The sequence below is a fragment of the Mycteria americana genome, chromosome 3, assembly GCF_035582795.1.
Source record: "Mycteria americana isolate JAX WOST 10 ecotype Jacksonville Zoo and Gardens chromosome 3, USCA_MyAme_1.0, whole genome shotgun sequence".
Lineage (NCBI taxonomy): Eukaryota > Metazoa > Chordata > Aves > Ciconiiformes > Ciconiidae > Mycteria > Mycteria americana.
Genome location: NC_134367.1, coordinates 93,243,308 through 93,270,218, shown reverse-complemented (window position 1 = coordinate 93,270,218; position 26,911 = coordinate 93,243,308). Strand labels below are relative to the sequence as shown.

The window sequence follows — 26,911 nt, the reverse complement described above, 5'->3', positions numbered from 1 at the left end:
ACCTTCTTCAGACAGTAACACTTCATTTACAAGTTCATTTCCTTGTGTCTCTAGATCATGTGGAAAAGTGAAATTCACAAAAATGTACTTTTCAGTGAGAAACTCACAATAAGCAATTTAAAAGTCCCAAAAGTTTCCTGCACCCAAAAGTTTCTAATCTTTTAGCCTCAGCTCCACCGTTAAGCATCTCCTTTATCAAGCAACTGCTGTTGGTTAGTATTTAAATGACCACAAAAATTTTTCAATGTCATTCCTGAATTTCTAATACCTTAATACAACAATTACACTACAGTGTTGGGACTCGTGTTATTTCTAGTAAGTCCATCCACTATATTTTTCCTTTCTGTTTCCACATAAAATGACGTACTTTTTTTTTTTTCTCCTCTTAACCACAAATAGCCAAGACTCAGTTTAAGCAGAATGCACTGACTTCTAACAAATTTCATCACTGCACGTATTGCCACAGTATGTATCAACTTCTCTCATAGGACTGCATAAATCCTGTCAGGTAAAATACATGCTAGAGGACAAATAATAGAAAATATAGTAATCAAAAGGAGGATTCGAAGTGTGGGGCTTTTTCAGATTCCAGCATAAAATGGCCAAGAAATGATGCATGCATCAAGTTTACAGAAATGGGAAAAACCAACACAGTGACATGAATATATGTGTGTGAATATCTGTGCTAGAACAGAAATTTCAAGTTCCTTTACATGCAATGTAGGAATACTGTTAAAGGCATAGCAAATACTGTCTTTCTTATTTCACTAATTCAAGATTTCTATTCCTCAAGCACACAAGGAAACCAAACCAAAGCCCATCTTGGTTGAGTGTGCATCCTAAACAAAAAGTTGTGATACAAAGGCACCTTTAACTCCTGCTGCGTTGAATGACAGTGTGATGACCCCCCACCGATTCCACAAGAAAAGCAGTGAAGCACTTTCTCTGGAGAGCAACAAGCTGTGGGTTCTGAAAGGAAAGAGGCTTATTCCAGTTTCCCTCAGAAAAATCTGAATATGGTGCCGACATCCTGGAGAATAGTAAAGTTTATAATAATTTCCCATTCTCTGAATTGCCTTATTGATTAGCTCACCACTTATTTTTACCCTTTTATTCTGGATACCTTTTTGAGTCTTTTAAGTAATTGTAAGCGTTACAATGGATACCAGAAACTCAAAAGGTAACTGAAGGAACACTTGGTGCTCACCGTCTAATACTTTTCTAGGGATCCAGTTCTCCATTTGAGTATCTCTCTCCAAACAGTTTTCAAATTTGAATTTTACCAGAAATATATCCAACAATTCTACAGAGTCACTGAGGATGGGGGACAGAGGAATTTGTGACCAAGGGTGAGACAACCATGTTGTAAGACCATTCTACAAAAAAAGTTGAAATTACTTAAATAATCAGAAGAAATTACATTAACGGCAGAAAACCTGTGTGATCTCCACACTACTAATGGAGGAAGTATTATGACCATCTCTGTCTTCCTACATAGGAACTTTGTCTTTATCATAATTATATGGTCTTAGGGAATTTAGGAATTCTTTCCCTAAATATACTTCAAATAAAAGCATGCGTCACTGTTGGAATTCTTCACTGGTCCACTTCAAAACATCTGATGCATTCCCACACTGGTGTGGATGGCTACGTAAACATGACCTCCAAGAAAGGAGGGAAACAAAAACCAATGCTTTTGGCATACATATTTCTTTTAAAACAAACAAACAAAAATCACAGAGTTTCTCTCCTAACCTAATGACAGCATAACGTACTTTATTATTTTCTACGTATCTTCATAGCATTATCTCTAAATGCCAAGATTTATCAGAATTTAATAGCAGCTATATTCAAATACTTCAAAAGCCTAACTTCAGCAAAAGGACACATTATTTTATAAGTCATAAGAATATAACATGCTGTTTGATACTTGGCATTTTCATTAATGCTGTGTTTACTGGAGTTTATATACTATAAATACGTAAGTTAGACTGTACAATCTAGGAGACATTTTAAAGTATTTAATTATATGAGATCATAATTATACATATTCTGAGAGTATGAACATTTCACATGCTATAGATCCTTCTATCAAAAAAAAAATCATTCACTACAGAATGGACTAAGCCAAGGAAACCAGCAGATTCACACATTACACGCTGTTCTTGCTTGCTGGAATGGTTAACACTCCAGTCGGCAATCCTTTTCTCATTACAGTGCTTATTCATTTTGTTACAAAATACTTCCTAAGAAATATGCAGGAAACTGAACAAACTAAGAGAACTCAATAAAGAGACAACTGAAAATTTTTAACTGGATGCAGGATTCAGACAACTGAAGCGTTACAGAAAAGAAAGACCAGAGAAAAGACTCTGGTCTAATCATAACAGAGTAATTTAAAATGTTAAGAACAATAAAGTTTTTCCTAAATCCAACCAACTCTCAATAAGAGTTCACCCTTTAGTTGAGCTTCTCTGAAAATCCCAGGCTAAACTGCCATATAGAGATAATAAAAAACCTGATTTGAATTATGAAAAAACAAATCTTGCCATAGGACACAAAACAATCCCCCTTTATCAGGAAGCAGCTCTCCCAAACTCTAGGTTTACGCAGGGATTACTATCTGCATTTCACAAAAAAGAACATGGCCAAGCAGAACTCTTTTTAGCTCTGTATTTAAATGAACATCTTGCCTTGCTAACATGTAAAATCCTTGTTCTCCTTCTGTGTGCAGTCAGAAAGGATGAGAGATGCTGTCAGAGCATCAGAGCATCTCAAAAGTCAGAGAGATGCTGAAGCTTTGCCTTCTTTCTGTAGTCAATTGAGAGAATCTGTTTTCTAGGAATAAATTCCGCTATGCAAGTCAAGTACTGCTGCTCTTAAAGGCAGAATGAAAAAGCTAAAGCAAAAATCTCAAACCCAACCCAGTATTAGTCCATGTTAGTTACAGAACACAGACTCACTTGACAACCTGAACCACCCATAATCTTCTAACTCTCAGTACTGCAGTATTTCAACAAGGAGCCAGTTGAGGGAGGTGTGTGCCCCTCTCCATCCACCCTCCACTAACCCGGTAGCTCCCAGGCAATCCAAGCTTGCTTTAAGGCAAGATCAGTTGGCACAAGCAGCCCTTCATGTTGGAGGCTGCACAGAAGGGTATCGTTAGAGGTGCTGCACCCAACTTCTTCTCAAGGCCCCGCACAGTGCAGAACCTCACCCCTCACTACAGCCCTGCTCTCCCAAAGGCTGGGAGGCTCGCTGATTCTGTACGCACGGCCGCTTTGCCCTGCTCTCTCACTTTGCTGGAGAGGAAGGAGAGGGGAGCATGCCCCGCTTCCAGCTCTTTCCTTCTCCACGCTCAGGAAGAGCGGCTGTACAGAAGAGAGGTGTAAGACTGGTATTGTAAGTATCAAAGTATCACTTCACTATGAACATGTCATTTTGTTCCTGCACACGTGCAGAACCAGGAGAAGACTGTGCAATCGCTAGATGAACCACAGCTCCCCCAGCACCTACACAGCTTTCTACACCACTTCCAAGTTACACATTGAAAACAAAGAGCCAACAAATCTGAAAGGGGAAAAAAAGAAAAAAACCCCACAGTTTTCTGGGTTCCTTCTGATACTATATTAACAGGGGAATTGTTCAGGACTTTTTATGCACTGTATATCTACCACAACTTTACTATATGTCCTGCTTCTTTGTTAACACTAACTGCTGCAATGAGCTGAATGAGTTCACTATCGATCTGTTGTCTACTTCAGTGCAGGAGCACAACATCTTGGGAAGTTTCTTTTAAGTTTCTTTGTTTTAAATCTATTTACACATGTCACATGTAAATATGTATGAAACAGAGACTATGTATCATTACAACCTTACTTATTTCCAGTAAAGTCCCAAATGGCTCACAAAGAAAAGGCTGGGTAGGTTTCAGCTCATACTAATCGTGGACTTGCGTCTCCTCACCAAAATGTGGCAACAGCACACGGCACGGTCATGTCTGTACAGCAGGGACCAGCTAGCAGCTCCCCGTCTTCTCACAGCTCTTACTGCCTCCTCTCACAGGATGGAGGCTGGCTGCCATCAATGGCAGGGGACGGACACTGTGCTCAAAGTCTGCATTACTGCTTTAGCTTGGGTCAGGATTCTCTCTTGAAGCAAATCATACTCACCGAGGTTTGGTTTGCATTGTGGAGCCATCTTAAGGCACATGAACTGTATTTCTTTTAGATGCAGACAAAAAAAACCCCAAACAAACAAACAAAAAACTAAACCCAAAACATGAATACTCCAAGAATGCACCTAAAGTATTTCAGCCTCATATTGGCATTCATTCCATGAGAGCAGACTACACCTAGTCCAAAATAAAACACTAAGCCCTGAGACACACATACCATAAGCCTCAGGTCATCAAAACCAAAGGCTTTAGTCTATAGATCTGCTCCAGTTAGTCCATGCTTCTTGCTAATGTAGACAAAGCCAAAGATTACAAGTATCTGGATCCTCTTGTTCCACCCCCTTCCCAAGGACAGTAAGCAAAAATAAAGCAGAGTGGAACTACCACTGAGAGCTAACAAGAGCCTTCCCACTACAAAAGCCAATCTATTCCTTGTATATGAAATTCAAAAGTTTTATTTACATATTATAGTAGTAAGCACAGCAGAGGCAAAACCAAGCTACCCAGTTTTTCAATTCTGAAGTGTTTAAAAACAACATCAAAGAATAGATTAAAAAGGATTAATGTATAGGTCAGTTACATGAGGTCAAAGTAGTTATGTCTCTTTAAAACTGAGACATTTAATTTTGATTTAGACATAATTTGAAGGAGATTGATACTGCTTTTACTGAGATGATGGTCTTCAAATGAGAAGAAACAACATTTGGGGAGAGTATGTTATAGTTAGGCTTTGTATACACAATGTAAATAAACAGAACTTGTTAAAACTCAAAGCCACAAAACTGATTAAGCACAAGCCTCAGGAACCGTTTATGACCAGAAAACCTCCATGAAGCACAGCTGCAAACATCTGAAGTACTCAGTTCCAATGATGAGAAGTACAGCTCTCCTGGATACTACCATTTCTAAGAGCTGAACTGAAGACAGAGAAAGAGTAGATTCAGAGCAACCAATATTAAAATATTTAGTGGTACAGAGTTTTATATCTAAACTGGGGGACCCATGTGTGATTCTAAGTTTCCAGGTCTGGATCCTAACCCTTTATCAGAACAAGACCTAAGCATGCAACCTTTCTCTCACCTCCCCCAAGAAAATTCAGGAGCACAAGCTAGAAGCAACCTAGGGTATACTCCATCCAGGTCTTGGACAACTGGGGGTCTAGAACTACCAGTCACATTGTGAAGTGTCCTTGTCCTGAAGAAGACACAAAGCTGTAGCATGCTAACTCAGCAACAGTGAGAAGTATAGCTCTGGAGGTTTAGAGATTAGATGGCTCAAACTGAATAGCAATGGCACAAGCAAAGGCCATGCAGTTTTGGGAACTGAACAAAAGGGACCTTGCTCTGGACAAGTATTAAGACAACTTTCTAGTCTCCTTCTTGTCCAGTAGGAAGACCCTACTGTTGTATATTTTCTTATTATGAAAAATAAATTAAACCTGTTTACCTATAGAGCATTTATTTAATGTTGAGTCAGGAAGTCTTTCAAAAGAGAAGAGAATAAGCAAGATAATATTTTAATACAAAAGAGACAACAGACTGTCATATTTTTTGATGACCTTTCCAAGGTGCCTGAGCACATGACAGACAGGATAAAACTTCATGACCAAACTCAAAGAATCTAGTCCAGTTCCAAATCCAAAATCCTCACGTTATGCGCATGCATGGAATACATACATGCATACATACAACACCTTCAGCTGACAGAGACACAAGATCCTTTTTCTCTTAATTGACAAGGATGGTGTACACGAGTTCTACATCTACACAGACAGTAATTCCTCTCTCTATAACAAATTTACTCTAAGCGTAATCCTGCAAAATCCACTTCCTCACCTGTTTGCCTTATGAGCCTTCCTTACACCTCTGCAATAAGGAGCTCATACTTCAGTTACTCCACTAACAACCAACTCTCCTTCCCACTAGCATTTGTTAATTCTCATTGTTATGTCAGTGAAAGTTAGAATTCCTCCAGGCAATGCTATTTTTTAAACTATCCAGTGTACATTGAGAACACTCACAAACAATTTATATTAATACTCCAGACAAAACATATTATTATACATTTTAGAAGGGGTCTACTATTACAATAAGGTGGTTCTGTTAATTTTTTTTTTTAAGATATCAGATACTGTATACAATAGGTAATTTCTTTCTTGACTTCCCAACATGAAAAATAGCTCCTTGTAATCATTAAGAAAAAGAAAACAAAACTAGAACAAATAGAAGAGCATATTTTGTAGGAAGTAGTATTAACTAATAGAAATTTAGTAGCAAGTAACAAAGTACGAGACAACAGGTTTCAATAGGATAAACATAGAGTTGAGAGGCAGGAACTCCTAATTTCCAGCTTAGGCCTTCCAGTCAGTTGTTATAACTTGTCCAAGGCTGCACTTAACCTATGGTTCCATTTCCATAAATGAAATAAATAACAAAAAACCCACACTCTAGGTTTTACTTGCCTTACAGCCATGTTAGAGAGCTAATTAATGTTTGTATAATGCTCTGGTAATGCAACAAGTACTAACAAAACATGATGTCTCCAGCCATGGTGGTATCTTATTATTGCGCTTACACAGATTATAACCTGTGATAACTATGACTGGAAGACAATCTTTGTCATAAACCCTTTCACATGCTTAGAACTTTCCAAGGTGTTTATTGCTGCGGTTGAATTTTTCCCACCTTTGTCTCTACCCAAAGGCGGATGTTCTGAATGCTTCAAAAAGGTCATTTCTGATTGTTAGACATCATTCTCCCAGAGTAAAGCAACTCTGAATACTTTTAACGCTGAGCTTTATGATTTCATCTTTTTAATTAGAATGAGGCAGTTCTTCTTCATAAGCCAGTTTGAAAAAGAATTTCTTAAGATAAAACTTTACAACGTAAAACTTCACCATTAGGCACAGAGGGGGAAAACCTATATGCCTAAAATCAGCTATGGTAGACATTCTCATAGAGGTAGTTAACAAGAAAACAGAAGCTCACCTTCTGAGGACACACAGTAAGGCTTCCAACAGAACATGAGTACTGTACATGAACACAACAGGCAGTTCAGCTTCAAACTAAAATTTAGAAAAAGGACTTGAAAAGTCCACTTGCCTCCTCCATAGAGATGCTGCCCTCTGACCTGCACAGAAACTTTTCAAACACCCCCTGTTGCTGCTACTGAGGGAAATGCCATGCAGCTGCCACTGCTCCCAGCCAGACTGCCACCTGCCTGGGATGGAAGTCACCCAAGGGAATGGCAGCCTCAGCCATAGTCCCATGCATGAGAAAGCAGGGCTAGCAACCACCACCATGCAAGAGAAAGGGAGAGGGGCAGATTAACAAAGCCTGGGCTGCAAGACCATACCTCTTCCCTTCGACCCCTCTTTCTGTGGGTTACAGGCAGGCTTATTCACACAGGTGCAGCAGAGCAGAAACACATGGTGCTTGCTCCAGCCTGGGACTACACCTGAGCTAATAAGCCTTGCTGGTCAGAGCTGGCTCTCAGCACTCTGGTTCTGGAAGCACAATGCAGACAAATGGAAGTTGGCTCTGGAAAGAGCCAGTATGGGTCTGGGGTTTATTAGCTCAGGCTTTGCACCATGCAAAAGAATATAATCTGGCCCTAGAGGCCAAATAGCTTATTAAAGTGATACTGAGCCTGAGCTAATAAACCCTGACAGAGCCAAACTGACTCTGCATGAAGTCAGCTCAGGTGTGCCTGCATCCGTGGCACAATTAGTCCACAACTGGAATAAACCACTCAAAAACAACTGAGCGCCCACTATCTGAATTTAAAAATCACTTATTTTTACAGGAAACAAAGGGGTTAACTTTTGTTCAGTTATAGGGTTTCTGTTCTTCTGAAAGGAACATCGGGAGGTTCAAGAAAAGGAGATATCTGGCTTTTATGACTGCAAGACTAATCTTCCACAGCTAAATCAAGTCAGTGCTATCTCATGGTTTGCCTAAGTTACAAAACAGACAACTTCAGTACATTTAGTGCTTCCCTTGGCTTGCCAAGAGAGGGGTAAAACTGAGAAGATCCAAGCCAAGTGTATTATACCACTGCTAAGAGGTATCAGAGTAGTATCAGAGCAGACAGCAAAAATACTTAATGTGAAGGAGAGCCCAGTATCAGAGATACAAAATGAGAAAGAAAGGTCAAAGGGAAAATCCCCCCACCTTTGTTTTAACTCTTTCTCTGCTACTCCATTCCTCCAGTAACTATATGAATGAACCAAGTAATTAATGGATTTAAGTGAGATTCTACGCAGTTATCCCATAAAAATGTGATTGCCTGACTTAGTCCTTATTGAAGGCCCTAAAAATAGAAAGGAAGAAAAAAAGACAAGACGAAAGAACAGTTGGATGATAATGGGAGAAGTTGAAAAGAAGAAACTTAAAGGACAGAAAGTAAACTACTTTGTTTATAAACAAAAGTTAAAAAGGATTAAGTTATCTGGACATAAAAGTTACTAGAAGACAGAGAAAGAGCCACGAAAAAGAAAATTGTTTGGGTTTTGTTCAAAATAGTGAAAATAAAATTGGTTGACAATAGTATTACAGTTGAAATATAGGTTTTGACTTTTAAATCTCCTGAATTTATTAGGAGTTTTTTTCACTTTGATTAGCCTTTCAGCTAAGGTAAGTGTTTATTAAGCTCTGCAATTAGCTTCAAAATACCATCTAAAACAATGTAAACTGAAGGAAATAATTGTAGTACTCGTAATGTGTGTTAAGCAAAAAAGGTGACTAACCTAACACAGCAGCATGTATTTTAAGCTGAAAATGTTAATTTAGAACACTACCTTAAATGCATGTCTAAGTTGGTCAAGGAAATTGTGAAGTTTTGTCTTTAACAGACTTCTGTAATAAAGTTTTTGCCCCTTAGCAACAGCTCCATGCAGGTCAAAGGTACTTGACCTTACTGGGTATTACAAATGTGATTGCTCCCTATTGTGAAAAATCCCACACAGGGACAAAAGCCACTATAAAAAACCCCAAACAGAGCTTGCATCTTGAAAGCATTGTTTACTCCAACTCTCTCAAGGACAGAAGTCTGTCCACCTGAACGAAAGCGATGTTCCAAGATCTGCCCAATCTCGCTGATACCTAAAGGGGTTTCCTGAAGAGTCTGAGTCTTTTGAGTGACCTCATGGCAACATCACTCCAGTTTAGCCATTTGCAGTCATCCTGAATCCTGCCTAAATTAGCAGAGATTCTTCGTCTTTCACATTAGAAAGGACAACCTGAGTATAATAGCATTGACTCGATCAGTGTTATTTTATGCACATTTTTTGTGTTTCTAGATATCCCAATAAAGGTACATCCCTGTACAGGAGCTTCTCCAAACCCATTTCTTCCGCCTTGTTCAGCACTTCAAAAATTCCATGCCCTAAGCATGGGATCATCCTGTGTGCTGCTGGTGAAGGGACAGTGTGGGTAGACAGCAATTCCTTCCTCCCCACCTGTGCTCCTCTGGCACGTTCTCTACCCTGTTAAGCCCTCCTGTTCAAAAAAATTCCTAACACCCAAGCATTAAGGGGGGGGCAGATTTTCCACAAATAATAACCTCTGCAAAGCTCTCTCAAAAAATGCCACTACCTATGCTGAGAATAAACATAAGAAGCACCTGCTGTTCATGCTTTAGCAAGCTGAAGGTTAGCAAGCCGGGATTTAAAAATGAAAAGTGGAGTGCTGCAACTGCTGCACGCCACGATACTGTGGGAGAAGGGCTCGAGCAAGCGCACTGGTGAACCACGCCAGTGCGGCACAGGTGGGATCTGTAGCTCAGCCGGCACCTCCTTGCCTACAGCCGGTGTCGAGATCCACCACCCCTCGCCAGATGCCAGCGCGGTTCTCACAGGTCCCCCCGACGCTGACTGTAGCGGCGTCCCCACACCCCCCCCGACCCACACGGCTACTCACGTTTGATGCACCTCTGGGAGCCCGTGGCCTTGCTCCAACCGTGGCAGCACTGCCCCCCACAGACGTTGGCCCTGCGGGAACAGTAAAGAGGGGCGAAGGTCCGGCGGGGCCCCGCCCGGCCCCACTCCCCATCCCCAGCCGGGCCGAGGGGCGGGGGCTAGGCCGGGGAGAGAAAAGGCGGGAAAAATTAAACGTTCCGAAGAACGTTTGAGGTAACTCCTCGCCTGGCGCCAGCTCTGATGGGAAAGGCGGGCTGGCGCCTCCCGGAGAGGGCCGTGGACGGACGGGCACCCCGAGCACTGCTTTCAGGGACACAAACCACAAAGGCGGGGGCCGTGGCTCGCCCCCGGCAGGGCCGAGGCCACCCCCGCCGCCCCAGCGGGAGGACCGAGAGAAGGGCGGCTGCGGGGCTCCTCGCGCACTCGACGCCTCAGCCCGGGCGCGGGACCCGCCGCGGGCTCCTGGCGGGGGGTGGGGGGGGGCGGAGCTGGCCCCGCGCCGGCCTCAGGTGCCGCATGGAGGCGGCAACGAAACGGGGGGTTACGCGCCCACAGCGGGCTTGCAGCCAGGCGGGCACCGGCGGCGGGCAGGTAACGCCCGGTGCCCGCCGGGAGCCCGGCGCAGGCTCCCCCAGCCCCCCGCCCCGAGGGTAGGCAACAACGGCCGCGACAAAGGTGCTCAGGAGGGAGGGAGGGAGGCTGCAGGGGGGCGGGCAGCACCACCGTCGTCTCAGCCGTGTTGGGGAGTGGGGGACGTGCGGGGCCCGGCGGGCACGAGGGCGCCTTACCCCGGCAGCGGCGGCAGCTGGTGCTTCTGGCGGAGGGGCAGGCCGGCGCTGCTGTTGCCGTGGGGGCCCGGCGGCGGTTTGGGCCGCGGTCCGAAGCGGGCCGGCTTGGCGAAGGAGGCGGCGTGACCGGCGGAGTTGGGGTGGATCTGCCCGGCGGAGCTCAAGCGGAGCTGGACGTCCGCGCCGCCCGGCTTGCTCATCCGCCGGGTCCGCTCCAGGGTGCCGGTGCCGCCGCCGCCGCTGTAGCGCGTGTTCAGCTGTACGTTAAAGGTGCGCTGCTGCTGCTGCTCCCCCCCGAGGAGGGCCGGGCGCTGATGCCGGCTGCCGGCGGAGCCCGCCCGGCCGGGCTGCAGGACGTACGTGATCCTCCTCAGCCTGCCCTTTTCGGAGGCAGCGAGCGCTGGTGACAAAAGTGCACAGCCAGCGAGGAGGAGGTGGAGGAGGAAGCCCCATCTGATCCGAGCCATTTCCACAGCGGGAGCCCCTGCAGCCGGCGAGCTTCGTAGACCCCCGGTACAAGGGTTTCCTCTCCTCCAAAGGACGTGTGTGCGTGCGACCCGCTCCCTGCGCCCCGGGTGCGGATCCTTCCTCCGCTCGCTGGCCCCTAACCTGCTCCGGGGGGGGAAAGGAAAAAAGCCTCAGGTTCCCCCCACCCGCCCCCCAAACTGTTAGAAAAGTTCAGCAAACACGTCGCCCCGCGGAGCAGGAAAACATCGTTGGAAGAAAGGAAGCGGCGGGTGCGAGCCGAGCTGCGAGCAGGAGCGGGAAGGGAGGAGGAGCAGCAGCAGGGGAAGGGTGTTTGCTGGAGGGGGGTGGTCGCAATGGAGAGCAGATGTTTCGGTTGCCGGAGCTGCCCGGGGTCTGCGTGCGCGTGTAAGAAACGGTCCTTAAGCCAGTCCGGGCTGGGAAAAAAACCCTCTTTTTAAGAGTTTCTCCGCGAGTGAGTGCGTGCGTGCGGGAGAGGAGGGGGGCGGGAGGGGGTGCCCCTGCCCCGGTGCCGGCCCCGCGCAGCCAATCTGGGGCCGCCGTGACGTCAGGCGGCGCTCCCGGGGCGTGGGGGGCCGCGGCGTGGGGCCGGGGCCGGGGCCAGGTGACAGGGATGGGGACGGGGAGCCGGGAGGCCGCGGGGGTCCCGGCTGCGAGCGGGGCGATCAGCGCCTGCGACGGACCCTGCGCCGCTAAGCAAGCCTCAAAAATACGTATTTCAACGTATGGGCGCTATAACTTGCCATCTGCCTGTGGCACAGACGACATTGCTATGGCGTCCAGTGGAGTAACGTACCGGTACGTTTGCAACAGTTGGGCATTTCTTTTCTATTTTAATGGATACGGGGGAGTTGGAAGAATAAAAGGGTAATATCCTACTCGCTGCCCGTGTCTTGCTGTGGGGCTCCATGCAACAGATTAAGGGTCCCTCTGGGTAGAGCAGTGATGTCAGATGGAGGTAAGGCTTCAACCCCCAAAAGCTTTCTATACATGCTGCACTTTGTAGGTAGGAACTCCATGAAAGCACTTACACACATTAAAGGTAAGCATATTCCTCAGTCTCTGGCTGATGAGAGCCATAGATTTGAGATTGCTCTTAGTAGAACTCCTAGCAGGGTTAGGAGGGACCATATTCTTTCTTGTTTTTCTTTATGTTTGTAAAGCAGCATGTATTCCTAAAGAACAAAATACAAACCACAACTGTACACTTGGAATTAATGTATAAGCAAAACTGCCTACATTTTTCTCCAGTGTGTCTTTAACTGATGTCACCTTTTAGCATTGTAAATAAAGAAACAAAGAAAGTTCACAAAATAACCCCAAGGTTACATCTTTTAAAATACTCAGAAGCTGATGTGTCCGAGTTCTTTCCAAGAAACTTTGCAGAGAATCAAACAGTTTGCAAATCCAATAGCTTGGAATCCAGGTCCTCCTCCCTCGGTTCTCCTCTGCTCTTTTCCAGAGCTTTAAGGACACTGACCCTGGCTCCAAACTGGTGAGATTTTGTTCTTAAATGCTCCTGGCGCAGCTACACAGCCAGCACGGGGAGCAGGAGGGTTTTACATTGACAGGATTCCAGGCAAGAGCCAGTGTTAGGAGCACAACGGTCCCTTCCTCCTTAGTTCTCAACTATTTAAAACTGCTCAAAAATAAATAGATGTTTTAAATAGATGAGAGTTTGGAGCTTTCTATAGTCAAGAGTGCAAGGGGGCCACATTGGCATTAAAGGCTTCTGCTCCTGTGCCTCCAGCGCTCTGAATCAAAACCCAGTGTTGAAAAGAAAATGCCATTAGCACTGGGGGCTTGTAAATCTACAGTGGGTTAAACTAGAATGAAACTCTGTGGTGGTTCAGAAAAAAACCTGAGACAAAGCCTGAAAGTAGCTCCAGCTTGAAGATAACTAAGAAGTTAACTGTGAGACCACTGCCTCCTCTCTTAGAAAACATATACATCTGTTGTTTTTTTAACTTGCAAGACATTCTCAGCAACTGAACTGTTCAGTCTTCCGAAGGCTAATTATTGTCAATCCTGAGTATGCTAAGTGTTTTCACAGTGTTTAGGGAACAAAAAATACCTTGAAACCAGAGAGGTGGGGTGAGGACTGTGTAAGTAGAGAGAAACGGGTGTGCTACTCGGGATTGTTGCTCTGCACAAGGCCGCTGTCCTTCAGAAGTTTTCCAGAATGAGATCACAACTACGTGTGTGGCTGGGTTTGTTGAACAGAGGGCAAAAACTGCATCATTCCACAGCAGAAGCCAGTTGCTTTTAAGAAATGTAGGGTTTAAGTCATGTCAAGCAGGGGGCAAATGTGGTGTATTACTGGCTACTGTACAGCAAATGGTAAGGGACCTCAAGGAAAATTATCCACAAAGGTGGATGCCTTGCATAAAATGATCAAAGTTCAAAAACAGTCTTGAAAAAAATGTTAAGTATTAGCTGAGATTAATTGGTTGAGGTCAAGCACTCCTCACAAATTTACATGGCAGATCTGACTTTCAGTGTTCTCTTTTTTCCTCTACCAAGGAAATCCACACTTTTCTTTGTTCGTCTGGCTTTGGTCACTTTTTTTTTTTTTAACTCTCCGCACACCCCGCCCCGGGTCTGGAGGGTCTTGGGTGTTAGGGACCTAGTTTGGCTGCAGTAACACATTGGGTTGGCTGTAGAAGTTTTATCAGCTAAGAGAGCACTTCAGTGAACCGCCACTACAGTCTAAGCAGTGTTCAGCGCAAAATTTTTGCTCAGCTCAAAATTTCTTCACATGTAGAGTCCCTGCTTCCAAAGGACAAAAAGCGCATCTGTCCAACACCAAACAGCTAGATGCTGGCCTTTCAAAAACAAGCCAAGTGGCTACGAAAGGATTTACCTCGGTGGTTCCCGAGGATCCTCTAGTAAATGGTATCACTGCTCGTAAGAAACCTCCTCTGGCTGCCTCCCCAACTCCTGTGGAGAAGGCACCGACTGAGTTTGCAGTTAGAAGCAGGAGTTAGTATCTCACACCACCTACCAGCCACGCCACTCTCTTAAAAGAGTTGGGAAAACAATTCACACTGTTTCTGTTCCTTTCCCCCGTGGTTTGTGACTAAAGGGTGAACACAGGGAAAACATATAGAAAGGTCCTTAGTCTGTACACCTCCCGCCAGAGGGGCAGCCCTCTGAGAAGGCTGAGAAAGGCAGAAGTGTCTGGAAGACTGGGAGCAGGAGGGATGCAGGAGGCAGAATTGCTGCCCGATGAGATGGCAGGATTGCTTCAAGGGTTAAAGGCTTAATGGACAGGGGAGAAGCCAGTTTGAGAGTGTGAGTATCTGCAACAAGAACCAAAATAGCATTATTCAAACCAAAATGAAAGCAAGAACTAAACTGCCATGTATGTTTTTGTTCAAGTCTCATGACTTTGGGGCTAGTCCCATGAGTTGAGTGAGGAAGGACAGTTGTTTTGAGCCATCAAAGCTGGCAGCACTCAGACCTCCATAGTTCTTTTTCAGCAAATGAAGGAGACAGGACTGTGGCCCGGTGTCTCATGGAGGAAATGTCTGGTGCATAGGCTCGCAGGGCAAAGCAGAGACCTTCGCAGGACGTTTCAGGGAAGATGTATGTTATGTTGAGGGTGAAGTCATTTGAGCATGGGTGATCACTCAGCCTTCCTTATGCAGCATAGTGCCACAGTGTCTCCCTGTGACCCAATGTCCAGGTTAGCCAGGCAGCAAGTTGAATGATTGGCAGTGCCCGATGTGCCGGGCTACGTGGCCAGCAAGTGGCCCTGGTGCCCTTGTAGATCCACCAGGCAGCAAGCCTTAGCCTGCAAGGAAAGCTGGGTTGGAAGCTCACAGTTAACATATTAGAGTTTGACAAAGTTGAATGTTGTCTTCAACCCCAATTTTGGCTATAGAATAGCACTTTTACAGTAGTGTAGCTCCATTAGCTTCAATAATATTACTCCAAACGTCTTCTGACCTAAAGGAGGAGAAGCAGTCTCTGTAATTTCTTGTAAGCTGAGAATCAGCTGGAGACCTGTATCTGCTGTTTTCCTTTTCTGTACTATACAAGTATCTGCAAAAAACCCCTGTATTTTGCAGGTCAAATTATACCTTTAGCCATAGCTTTGTACAGGTAACATAACTCTCATTTAGAAGGTATTTCTTTTGGACAAAAGATAACAGCTTCGTCTCATTGTCATCGGAGTAGGGAAAAGAAATAATTGACCTTTATTATGTCACTAAAGTATATAGCACACGTGACTCTGAATACATACCTTGAAGTAGATTTGCAGAGTAACACCGTGTCAATATTAATATAATTTCTACACGGTATTTTTTGAACAGAACTGTACCTCCCAACCATGACTGTTGTTTGTTCCTTCAGGCAGAAACTGTAATTACTCTACAGTTTGCAACTAACATCCTGAGGCCTGAACTGTTCCTGAGTGTTACCACAGTATAAATATCATTAATAATGTTTCACGAAAAGACAAGTCCTGCTCACTCTATTCATGTAGGCACTTACATTCACTTCCAAGGAACTCAGATAGTCAGACTAGGTCTGGACAGATGTGTGAGGCTTGGAAGGAAGTGGCTTAGCTTTGCTGAACCCATTCGCTACCGGTGGCCTTCCTTTGTGACTTGGAGATCTGTAATGATCAACCCTGGCATGTCTCGATGTTTCCAGACTCACACTACATTACCTTGGGTAAACAACCTTCTGCCTCCCCCTCCTTGGATTTGCTACCATGAATGCATCTTTGTAGCGTGTTCCCCAGCACCTCCTCTGAAAGAAGTCATCGTCTCCCAATGCATCATTATTGCCACTGCAATCAGGGCTCTGCGCATTAGGCGCTACACACACGTGCCAGCAGATAAATCATACCGGCTCTTCTGACTGGGATTCACTTGGTCATGAAGCAGACTAGCTTTTCAGGGACGAAGGAACTTTTATGGTGAGACTTAGAGCTTGGTCCGTATATGAATTCCTAGCTTGGAGCAATACAGGTCCTGTGTGGCACTGGGTGTCTGAAGCAGTCAGATTACCATGCAGGTAGTCTAGAGCTACAAGTCTGGATGGGAAAAGAAGACAGACTAATGATAGCCAGGGTAATGGTCATCACTCCCCCTCAGACTACTACCAAAAGAGATTGCCATAAGGACTTTTTTTTTTTTTTTTTGCATTAAGTCACACTGAAAGTTGGATCCACTTGTCTAATGCCAGTCTATCCCTACTGACCACCGCCATATCCAACAAAATACATGCTTAAGGGAAGTAGGAGTTGGCTTCTTTTCAAGTTGCTGACATAACTGTAGTAGTAAAAGAAGTTGTGTGGATTTGCATAGTCTTGAATTCCATTTTCCTGAAGTAGCAGAAATCTCTGCTAGAATATTTGGCAGTTTCACAGTTAACCTCACATACATAAAATAACTGATTCAGAAATACAAGATTTTTTTCGAGATATGAAAATCTCCACACTGTGCTGTTGCAATTATTCTTCCCCTCAAGGAAATAAATATATCTTGTCTACAAAACAATTAAAATATCCATTGAACTTTTTTATTGCAGTATTCCTTGCAATTGCTTGTTTCTTTGTTCAATCCCGTGTACACTGAAAATAAATAAAGTGCAGAGGAAATTAGGTGGAAAGGACCACAAAAATGAGAAAATACATTTAATGATTTCACTTTACCTTAGGAGAAGACATGTTTAAACTAACACATTCTTCACAAAAGCAAAGTAAATATTATAACTAATATTTGAAAACTCTCACAGCATGGCTATGTCATATGCCAAGAATACTAACCTCTACAAAAATAAACTTCAGCAGTGGATCCTGATTTTTCACTGTTGCACTGCATGCTGCTCAGACTTATGAAAGTTGAAGGAAAAAGCGTCTGTGTAAAATAAAGCTCCTCCTGACTTGAATTAGCATTGAAGAATGTCTTAAAGATTTCATAATTACACATAATCCAGGCAGACCAGCCCATCAGCGTAAGTGGAAGAGAAGCAGACAGAAGTGGTATGAGATTATGAAAAGAGGAGCCACAGCTCCTGGGAACACCAGCCATGATTACCCCTGCAGCAGCTGCTTAAAAACCAAAAAGTAATGTTTTCACTCTCTTGTCTGTACCTGGTCTCCCCCACTGACAGCTTGGGATGATGCTGGGTGCGCGGCTTGGGTATCTACTGTCCACTTTAACCTTGCTCTCCGTGTCACAAAGAGAGAAACCCAGCCTTGCTTAGACTGCTGTGCTAGAAACTAGTACCTGAGCTTGACTGTCGGGGTAAACAATTGTTTAAAGACCAGCTGGGCACACAGAGCAGCTGATCCTGGCTCTCTGGATTAAAAAAAGGGCAGAATACTACTTCTAATGATACATTTGGAGCAGCTCCCAGCCACACCAATGTTAGAGGCTGGGAGTATGTGTATAGGTCCTCTGTCTGCTGCTCTTTCAAGGTTTGTGGTGGAAGGTGATGAAATGAAAATTACAAGCTTTTTTTTTTTTAAAGTAGGTAGGGAGAAAAATGCTGGGCTTTCATTTCCATCACTTTTTCTCCAATAGCAAAAGGTGTCTGCAGAGGTGTTTAATGTCAGTCTGCAGTGTGTCTGTCTGTGTTTTGCATCAGGATGCTTGAACGCTGACCCTGGTCTGAGCAGGAGCACCTCTGAGGGCCCCCTCCATCCTCAGTTATCGTGTGAGTCTGTGACGAGGTGTGGCATTGCACCTAACAAGCAGCCTCAGGTGTAAACAGGCACAGCTTGTGCCCAGTTTGGGTGGGACAGAAACCAGTTTCAAGAAAGTAAGCCTGCAGGGTAATAATGTGCAAGGCTTCCTGGTGCAGGCTGCAGGTGGGAAGGAGCTTGAGGACTGGAAGAGCTAGGACATGCCAGAAGAGATGAAGCAGACCCCAGAAAAAGGCTAAACACCTGGGCTTAAACACAATGCCAGGCACAGCCTGAACTGATCTTGCCACCAGGCAGGTTCTAACATAGGAGTACCGTAGAGAGACACGCCAGCCCAGCACAGAGCCTCACCTGTATTTAGAGAACAGAAATTCAGTCTGGCCTTATAGCAAAGGGGCTTAGCCAAGAAGGGCCTGGTAGGGGCTGAGAACACCAGATAATTGAAACATGGTTTGTAACCAGCCAAATCAAAGTGATGTGAGTGACTACTTTCAAAGCAGATGAACTGTAGCTGTCCCAAATAGCCTGCGAGATCCTGAGCAAAACAGGCATGTGGAGGTCAGGGGAAGCCAGTGACTTGATTTGTCCTTATCACACTAGCCTCACGTCTGATTCCTAATTAAGGGCTTTTTTTCTGAGGCAGGCTAAGTATGCCTAGCAGTAGTTCAGATGCTGTTGCATTCCTGTGCAAAGGGATGGCAGCGAGAAGCCCTGCTCCAGAGTGGTCTTCCTTGAACACAAGAAGGGTAATGGGGGAAGGACCTGCCCAGCAGTTCTCAGCAAGAAGGGCTGTGATCCTAAACTGCGTGCAATGGACCACCACCCTCCACAAAGGGGTGGAGCAGGGGCATAAACAAGTAGATATGCTATTTTTTCTGAAAAGGCTTCAACCTCAGTGAGCTGCAATCAATGGAAAGACTTCCTACTGATTTTGCTGGTCTCTGGATTGAAGCCCATAGGTGGAGAGTAGAGTATTTTGTGCAACGGCTTTAACCTGCCTCAGAGTCTGTCACATCGCTAGAACCTTTTTCCATTCCTGTTGGTTAGAGTCAGTTTTGCAGTGTTCGCCTGTTGGGCGCAGGACACTGAGCCTAAACAAAGGATGATTATGAAAATTATAAATTTGTATCCTCCCTTAACAGCTGTGTTTAAAATAAGTCTCTATAATTGTCAGATTGTTTTAAGCTTGCCATCATAATTTACCATGCTTCCCTAAAGCAGTAGCAGATGAATCTAAACAGTGCACGGCTTGTGGTCCGTCCACAGCATGCCCACAACATCGTCCTGCTCTCAGACATTCCCGTGGCGGCCAGCCGGTGAGTCACACAACCGCAGCTCCTCATTGCCGGCAAAAGGAGCCCACCTGAGGGGCAGCCGTTCACTCCTTCCTTCGTTTGGGCACTCACTCACTTCTCCCAGTGGGGCTCCAGTCTCCAGCATAGGCGGTGTCTCCACAGAGGCATGCTGATGGTCTCTTCAGAAGCCTTTTGCACACAAAAGCAGGCACTCCTGCTACACATCTGCAGGCTGATTTATTAGAATACAGAGATTTGCAGGGCAATATAATATCGCATGCAGCAGACAGGAACAGCATGCACAGTGTCTTAGCTACACACATCTGTATTCCTACCTGGAAATAACCTGAAGATGTGCCTCAGTGCTAAATAGTCTGTTTGTGTGTTAGATTCTTGTTTGAATCACCTGTAGTTGGGGTGTAAAGAGTACAGCCATTATGTATCCAGACTAGGGTCACCCAGGAAAGCAAGCATTTGTCACAAGAAGTTTCAGCTCATGTAGCCCTTTTTTCTTTTTCTTATTTTACTTGTGTTGACTTTTAGCCAGCAGCACACAGAAAATGCAGAAAATTCTCTAGATTCAGGATCCAGGCGTAGATGAATTTGCTAGCTTTGTTCATATTAAAGTTTAAAATTATCAAAAAAACCCCTGCAGATTTCTATCCTTTTCTTTCAAAATAAGCATAGCATTTTCAAGGACCACAGTTTCAACCTATCAGAGTACGTACAATCTTGAACTGAAAAGATTTAATCTGAAGACAAAAAGAATGATCTACCTCTGTACAGAAGCTTCTCGTCTATTCCTATTCAAAGCACGTCGATGCCCATCTCTGACCTAAGATCAAGTAACTCCTATACTCCTTCTAAGCTGAATTCATCTGTGTTGCCCCTCATTTTCTGTGGGGCTGTAGCCATGGCTGACAAGGTTCGGGATTCTTCTCCAGGACAGTAAGTTTGATGATTTCTGGCAAGGTCCCTTGCAGGAGTTTTTCAAGCAGAGCTGATTTAAAGGCAACTGCAATTATGAAAATTAGAAATTATCACTGCCAACTATTTAAATTGAGAGAAACCCTCTCCAGTTGAGAGAACCTGAACAAAGACCATATATAAGTCCTTAGCACTGACTGGCAAAAACACCAGTGGATTTTTTGACTGGTTGCCAGTTTTGCTTAAGATACACTACATAATGTTCTCAGGGTCTGCAGAAATCTCTTGTGATTCCTTACAGTTCAGTTCATCAAATACTGACATTTTCAACTTCAATGTTTCATTATTTAAAGCAGCTTTTGCAAGCCACAATCACACAGTTCTTCAGTCTTCTCGTCATCTATGTTATAATGTATCTTTCAAAGTCTAGAATAGATTTCCACTAAATTATTTAGCTCTGTTCAAAGATAGCGCTGATAAATTGAACTTTCACTCCTACTACCTGTTATTATGTTTTATTAGTTTTAAAATGAGGTGTTTTTTTTCCATCTGAAAGAACTTAAGATTTGTTTTTATTGCAGATCTAGGTGATTTGACAACACAATTAGGTAGAACAAAGTCTTTTTACAAAACTATACAAATAGTTAGTTACTCTGAACAAAAGAGTCACAACAGCAGTTTAAATATTTCCTCATTATTTGATGTAGGGTTTGTAAAAAAAAAAATAAAAAGATCCATATTCATAACTAATGTATTAAAAGTGTTTGTTTGGAATCTGCATCCAAATCTCATCTCATCTCTCTTCCTCTCTGTCATCTTCAAGTTTTCAGGCAGGCAGCGCCTGAGGATTAAGTTCTGCCCTGTTCTAGAGAAACTGGGGAGTTTTGCTTAACTTATGCATGTTTTAGACTGTTATTAAGAGCTCTGATCAGCACATTAGGGAAGTGGGTTTTTTTCCCTTTCTTTTAAAACATGTTTGTACAGATGAACTGAGGCTGAATTTGCATTTAAACTAAACCTCTTTAGCAATTAATTTTCTTGAATGCAACTCTTTCCAAATGTTTCCACAGCAAATTTTTTTAAGTGCCCATAATGTTGTCACCAGACAGGTGGCTTATTATTCACATTAGGAATAAAAATCAAAAAAGAGTTTTGACTGAATTCTCTAATGGAGCTTTTTGTGAATGAGAATATGGGTATCGTATTGTTGAAAGAGCTACTAGGGATTCTCAGTTCCTCAAAGCAGAGAGCATTTTTCTTTACTTTTTGCTAAGTGTATCTGCTGTGAAGAAATGTATGATGGTTTGTCTTGTGAACTGAAAAAGAGTTAACATGACCATCTAGTTAAGTATGACATATGTGTTGAATCCACAGCTAGTGGATTCCATTAGCTAGTTTTCACAGTTAAAAGAAACATGCTTTAAGGCATCTTTTTCCTCTCTCGCTGTGCAATGATCTTCAGTACATGTTAGCCTTTATCCTGTATCATGAAAGCTTATCTTCTCAGCAAAGGAGGCTTCAAGTTCTCTCTCACTGGTAAAGTAGTTTAGCTCTATGCCAAACTGGAAAATTTCACCCTTCCCCAGGGGTAAATAAAATCCCTATAAGCAAGAGTTCAAGTCGAGCAAGTTCTTCACTAGTTACTCTTTCCATGAGTCACACGCTTCTCTTCTGCAGAATCTGTCCAGCAACTTGTCTCAGCGATGTAAGATCAGCGTAACCCAAATTATCCTTTACAGATGAAAAGAATATTAACCTCTAATACTAACAAGAATAAAATCCCTCTGCAGTTACAAACCAAACTGTTTGCCTCCTTTCCTTCTGCAGTTTTCTTCACTTTCCCACTCCTCTTGCTGTTTTCCTAGGTCTGGCTCTCTAATCAAAACAACATGCTTACCTTTTAGGTTTCTCATATTGATTATTTCTAAAGTAGCCACCAGTCTTCCTAATGTTTTTCAGTCAGGGAGATGCTCTTCTTTTCTTATACTATCTGATCGCATCTGCATTAGGAAATTATGTTGTTCGCATGTGATCATTCTTCATAGTGCTCCAGCGCATAAGGCTTAGACTGAAATCAGCAGCAGTGTGGGGGTAGACACTGAGCCTGGGTTCAAGGGCTAGCACCGGCTGTTACGGTCCACTTCTAATTTGTAATAAGATTCTTATCTTGGGAAAAGCTAATGCTCTTTGAACATACTGGCTGATCCTGTAATCAATTAATCCTGCACAGTGTCTTAACTATTCTGTACAACAATTGTTTCCACAGGGTAATTCCAGTAAGAACAATAAATAAGAAAATGTTTTTACTTTTGTGACTTAAAAAAAATAGAAATAGTGTCTCAGAGGATAACCTGTTTTGTCCAAACAGGGAAATATAGCACAGTGATTAGCATCTTCCAGGGCTAGGTGTTATGTATGGTACATGGGAAACCTTTCTTCAAAAGTAAGAAAATAACGTATTCAAAAGAACAATGAATGCTTAAACTGAGAATATGGGTGAGAAGCCGTGAGTTAGCTTTTGTCACTGATAGTGCTGATTCCACATATTACCAGCCCATCTGAAACACTGTGCACAGCAAGCAGAGCAGTCCTGAGGGGGAGCTTTGATTTTTATTGGGTATTATGGCGATACATGCACAAAGGTCTGTGTATTGTCCAAGAGGATCTTGTCATAGACAATAATCCCACTGAAGCGCTTGGAATGTTTTCACAGTTTCATTTTCCAGGATATCTCCAGAAGTATAGCTGGTGATGTCTAGGCATTGTGGAAGATGAATTATATTCTCCTGACCTTCAGTAGTAGGTTAAGCCACTAGGTAGCCTGTGAATCCAAAAGGAGTTCCACTAATATTTTGGTGCCTAAACCTGTAATTTAAAGATGTTTAGAGTCACAGGTTTATGAGTATACTGGAGTAACACAAACTATAGCAGCAAACACTTTAAACTGCAGGCAATGAATTATTCTTTGTTTACCTGTATTTGTTTTACTAGGTCTCTTTTTTCTACCTATAGGTTTTATAGTATACAAGAATAAACATCATCAGGATTTACATATAACAAATGCCAGTGTACTTAGAGGAAAAATCCAAGCCCCATAACAGGTTTTGCTTTGTTTTAAAAGTACAATGGTGTGAAAAATGAGCACGTGTTTTAGGTTCCCTTTTATCGCTTTAGAGTGTTGTCTGGCTTTTCCAAACCATATACATAAATATGACTATATAACCTGCAGATAGGAAAGCACTTGTTTAAACATGCGCATGCCCACAGTACCGTAATTTACAGAGGCTCAGAGTTGGCACTGTGTTCTGACATAGAAATTTAGGATTGCACCACATGTACTGAACAATTGCTCTAATGTTTGAAATACAATGGCCACACTGTTTTGTTTCCAAGTTCTTTAGGAAAAATCAGTACAGGTTTTTTGGTACGATATTACCTCTCTAGGTACTGTAGAACAGTATTCAGTGTATTATTTCTGATATAGCTGTTACTTATACTACTGTAAAAAAAAAAATCTTCAAATTAAAGCTTAGGCACAACTTACCCACTGGCACTTGGGGCCAAGCCTCTGAAATTCAGTGGAAATGCTGTGGTAGCCTGTGGATTCAGAAGCTGCAGGTGGAACACTGAAACACAAGCAAACAAACAGGCTTTCTAAAAAAATCTCCAAGTTACACATACCAGTTTCATTGTTATAAACCACCAAGTCAACCAAGCACTTTGTTTTATGAGGTGTTACAGAGTCAGAGGAAAAGGGGTTGGGAAACTGTATCAAAAAGTAACAGTGCAAGGTAGGGGAGAAAAAACCCCACATTTGTCCCTCTTAGAAGACAATGCCCTGTGCTGTGTGCAGTTGCAATATATGGTGTATAACCGCACACATCCTGGTGCTCCTCAGCCCAGAGAAGTTCGCTCAGAAAACCCCAAAGGTTTTCCCAGCTTAGTCTCCCAGGTTTTCCCTCCATAACACTGCCGGGATCACAGGCCAGCCACCTCTGCATACGGCCACTCCTCAGTGAGCAGTTCTAAGACAGATTTTGGTGACATGTTCATTCTAAGCTTATTTCTTCATGGGAAGTCCTCCCTCTGCTTTCCTGGTGTCCACAACTGACCTTGTCATCTCGACTCAAGGAAAGCACCTGTGTGGGGCGACTGCACTGAGCACAGAGCTGCCAGTAGTGTGAGAGGACGTACTAGCCTGTCAGGAAATCTCGCTGCAAGGCTCTAAGAGGAGGAGAAGGCAGATCAGCTGTTCAAAATGACATTTTTTTTAAAGCAATGTTGAAAAATGTGAGCCAAAAAGTGATCTTTGTAGCTTTGCAAGACCTCCATTGTCTCTGCTGCATTTGACTCAGCTAGACAGAAGCCTTTGACAGAGTTACAGGAATGCTACAGCAATTATTTTTTCCTTGCACTTTAGTAGTTCTCAGCAAAAACTTCAGCTATCTGGGTTTAAACTGACACTGCTGTGGCTCACTGTCTGCCTCAGGTTCATTTCTAATGCTGTCTAGTTCTATTAAGCAGCTAATAATACTCACACCTATGCAACACTTTTCATTTATAGACTTCAGCACACCGGCACAGCTGTACCCCTGTTTTACACAGGGGAAAAGTCAAGGAAAGCAAGACCAGCACTGGACTTTCTAACGCATGCTGCAGTTTGGGTGGCAAGAGGCTGACAGATATTACTTGGTTTTTTCCTCTGGTGTGCTGGAAAAGGGTTTAATTAGCCACAGTGGACTTCAAGCATGCAGCCATTTACAGGGCTGAAGGCCCCACAGGGTTCCCACACGTCCTGGAGGCGCAGCTGGTTGTGGTTTGGGTGCAGGGGCTCAGCTCAAAGTGTGGCAGCACCCTCCTGCCGCAGCCCCGGGGCACAGCACGTGCTACACCCAAACACAGCCTGCTCCCACATTACAATGATAAGCAGAAATAAAGAGGAGGGAGACATGCAGCCTTGGAAAAGTCAGTGCACGGGGTCAGAGGGAAGGTGAAGGGGAGAGGGAGACTGTGTAAAGAGGAGGGGACACACTGCAGAAACTTCCAGGACAGTGAAGGAAAATGCATTCAGGGAAGGAGGAGAGGGGGGACAACTGCAAGGTCCTGCACTTGGGCCACAGCAACCCCATGCAACACTACAGGCTTGGGGAAGAGTGGCTGGCAAGCTGCCTGGCAGAAAAGGACCTGGGGCTGTTTGTTGACAGCTGCCTGAATATGAGCCAGCAGTGTGCCCAGGTGGCCAAGAAAGCCAATGGCATCCTGGCTTGTATCAGAAATAGTGTGGCCAGCAGGACTAGGGAAGTGATCGTTCCCCTGTACTCAGCACTGGTGAGGCCACACCTCGAATACTGTGTTCAGTTTTGGGCCCCTCACTACAAGAGAGACATTGAGGGGCTGGAGCGTGTCCAGAGAAGGGCAATGAAGCTGGTGAAGGGTCTGGAGCAGAAGTCTGATGAGGACTGGGATTGTTTAGCCTGGAGAAAAGGAGGCTGAGGGGAGACCTTATTGCTCTCTACACCTACCCGAAAGGAGGTTGTAGAGAGGTGGGGGTCAGTCTCTTCTCCCAGGTAACAAGTGATAGGACAAGAGGAAATGGCCTCAAGTTGTGCCAGGGGAGGTTTAGACTGGATATTAGGAAATTTTTCTTCACTGAAAGGGTTATCAAGCATTGGAACAGGCTGCCCAGGGAAGTGGTTGAGTCGCCATCCCTGGAATTATTTAAAAGACATTTGGATGAGGTGCTTAGGGACATGGTATAGTGGTGGTCTTGGTAGTGTTAGGTTTATGGTTGGACTCGATGACCTTAAAGGTCTTTTCCAACCTATACGATTCTGTGATTCTGTGGGACACTCTCCACCTCATACACTCAAGTTTTGATCCAGCAAAAAACCTAAGCATCGCTTAACTGTCCTTTGAATTTGGGGAGCTGGAATACAAATGAGGTGCAGTGTGCACCTGCACCTGGCAAGGTGTGAATTAAGGGTGTGCAGGCAGATTTAAGCCTGGAGTTCCTTATTTTGAGTGCCTCAGTTTTGCAGTCTTAACATTTTTCCACATAGACATCTGTCCATGTTCCTGCCTTGTACTGGAAACATTCACAGATTTATAGTCCAGTTCTCCTGATTACCATGCCCAGGTAAATGAAAGCTTACCAGAACAGGAAGCCAAGCCCCTATCATTACATGAGAATAAGGCAAGATCCCAGGGTTAGATGGGCCAACAGTGCAGTCCTCATTGTCAGGAGCAACCCCATCATCCATGGTGCAGAGGTATATCAAGCTTCATTTGCATAGCCTGCGGAGTTTTTGCCCCACCACTTCTTTGTAAGGCTGACACCCTCTTTTAATTTCCAGCCTCCATTTATCCATCACCACTTCATATCGACTCCCTGCTTTTGGTGTGAGAATTTTCTTTCCATCTTAGCAAAGTTCTGGGCTTTTCCTGAGTGGACAACAGGTATGTTGAGTTAACTGCAAATCTATTGGCACATCACCTATGGATTAATAACAACTGCTATGTTAATACAGGACTCTGTATTAGAAGATCCCAGTTCTGGATGTCAGAGAAAGACTATATAACTAGTGTACTTCCTAACACCTTGCCATTGTTAATATAAAAAATTAATTTCCTTTACAGAGGTGTAGACAATGTTCTTGA

At 43.9% G+C, this 26,911-nt stretch overlaps 1 protein-coding gene and 1 long non-coding RNA gene across 4 annotated transcripts in view; both read right to left on the bottom strand.

The window, feature by feature from the left end:
• LTBP1 (latent transforming growth factor beta binding protein 1) overlaps positions 1-11,814 on the bottom strand; it is a 203,788-nt gene extending 191,974 nt beyond the window's left edge. For all 3 annotated transcript variants that reach the window (XM_075496119.1, XM_075496120.1, XM_075496122.1), the window contains exons 1-2: positions 10,883-11,814; positions 10,096-10,166 (exon numbers count right to left, since the gene is read on the bottom strand). In XM_075496119.1, coding sequence (XP_075352234.1) covers positions 10,096-10,166; positions 10,883-11,349 — 538 coding nt within the window. In that variant the 5' untranslated portion in view covers positions 11,350-11,814. The remainder of the gene's footprint in view (positions 1-10,095; positions 10,167-10,882) is intronic.
• Positions 11,815-22,862: 11,048 nt separating this feature from the next.
• On the bottom strand, positions 22,863-26,625 carry LOC142407779 (uncharacterized). Its single transcript, XR_012775046.1, has 3 exons — positions 26,407-26,625; positions 23,799-23,880; positions 22,863-23,119 (listed from the first exon to the last, which is right to left on the bottom strand). It is a non-coding gene; the product is annotated as an uncharacterized LOC142407779 (long non-coding RNA).
• Between the last annotated feature and the right edge of the window lie 286 nt (positions 26,626-26,911).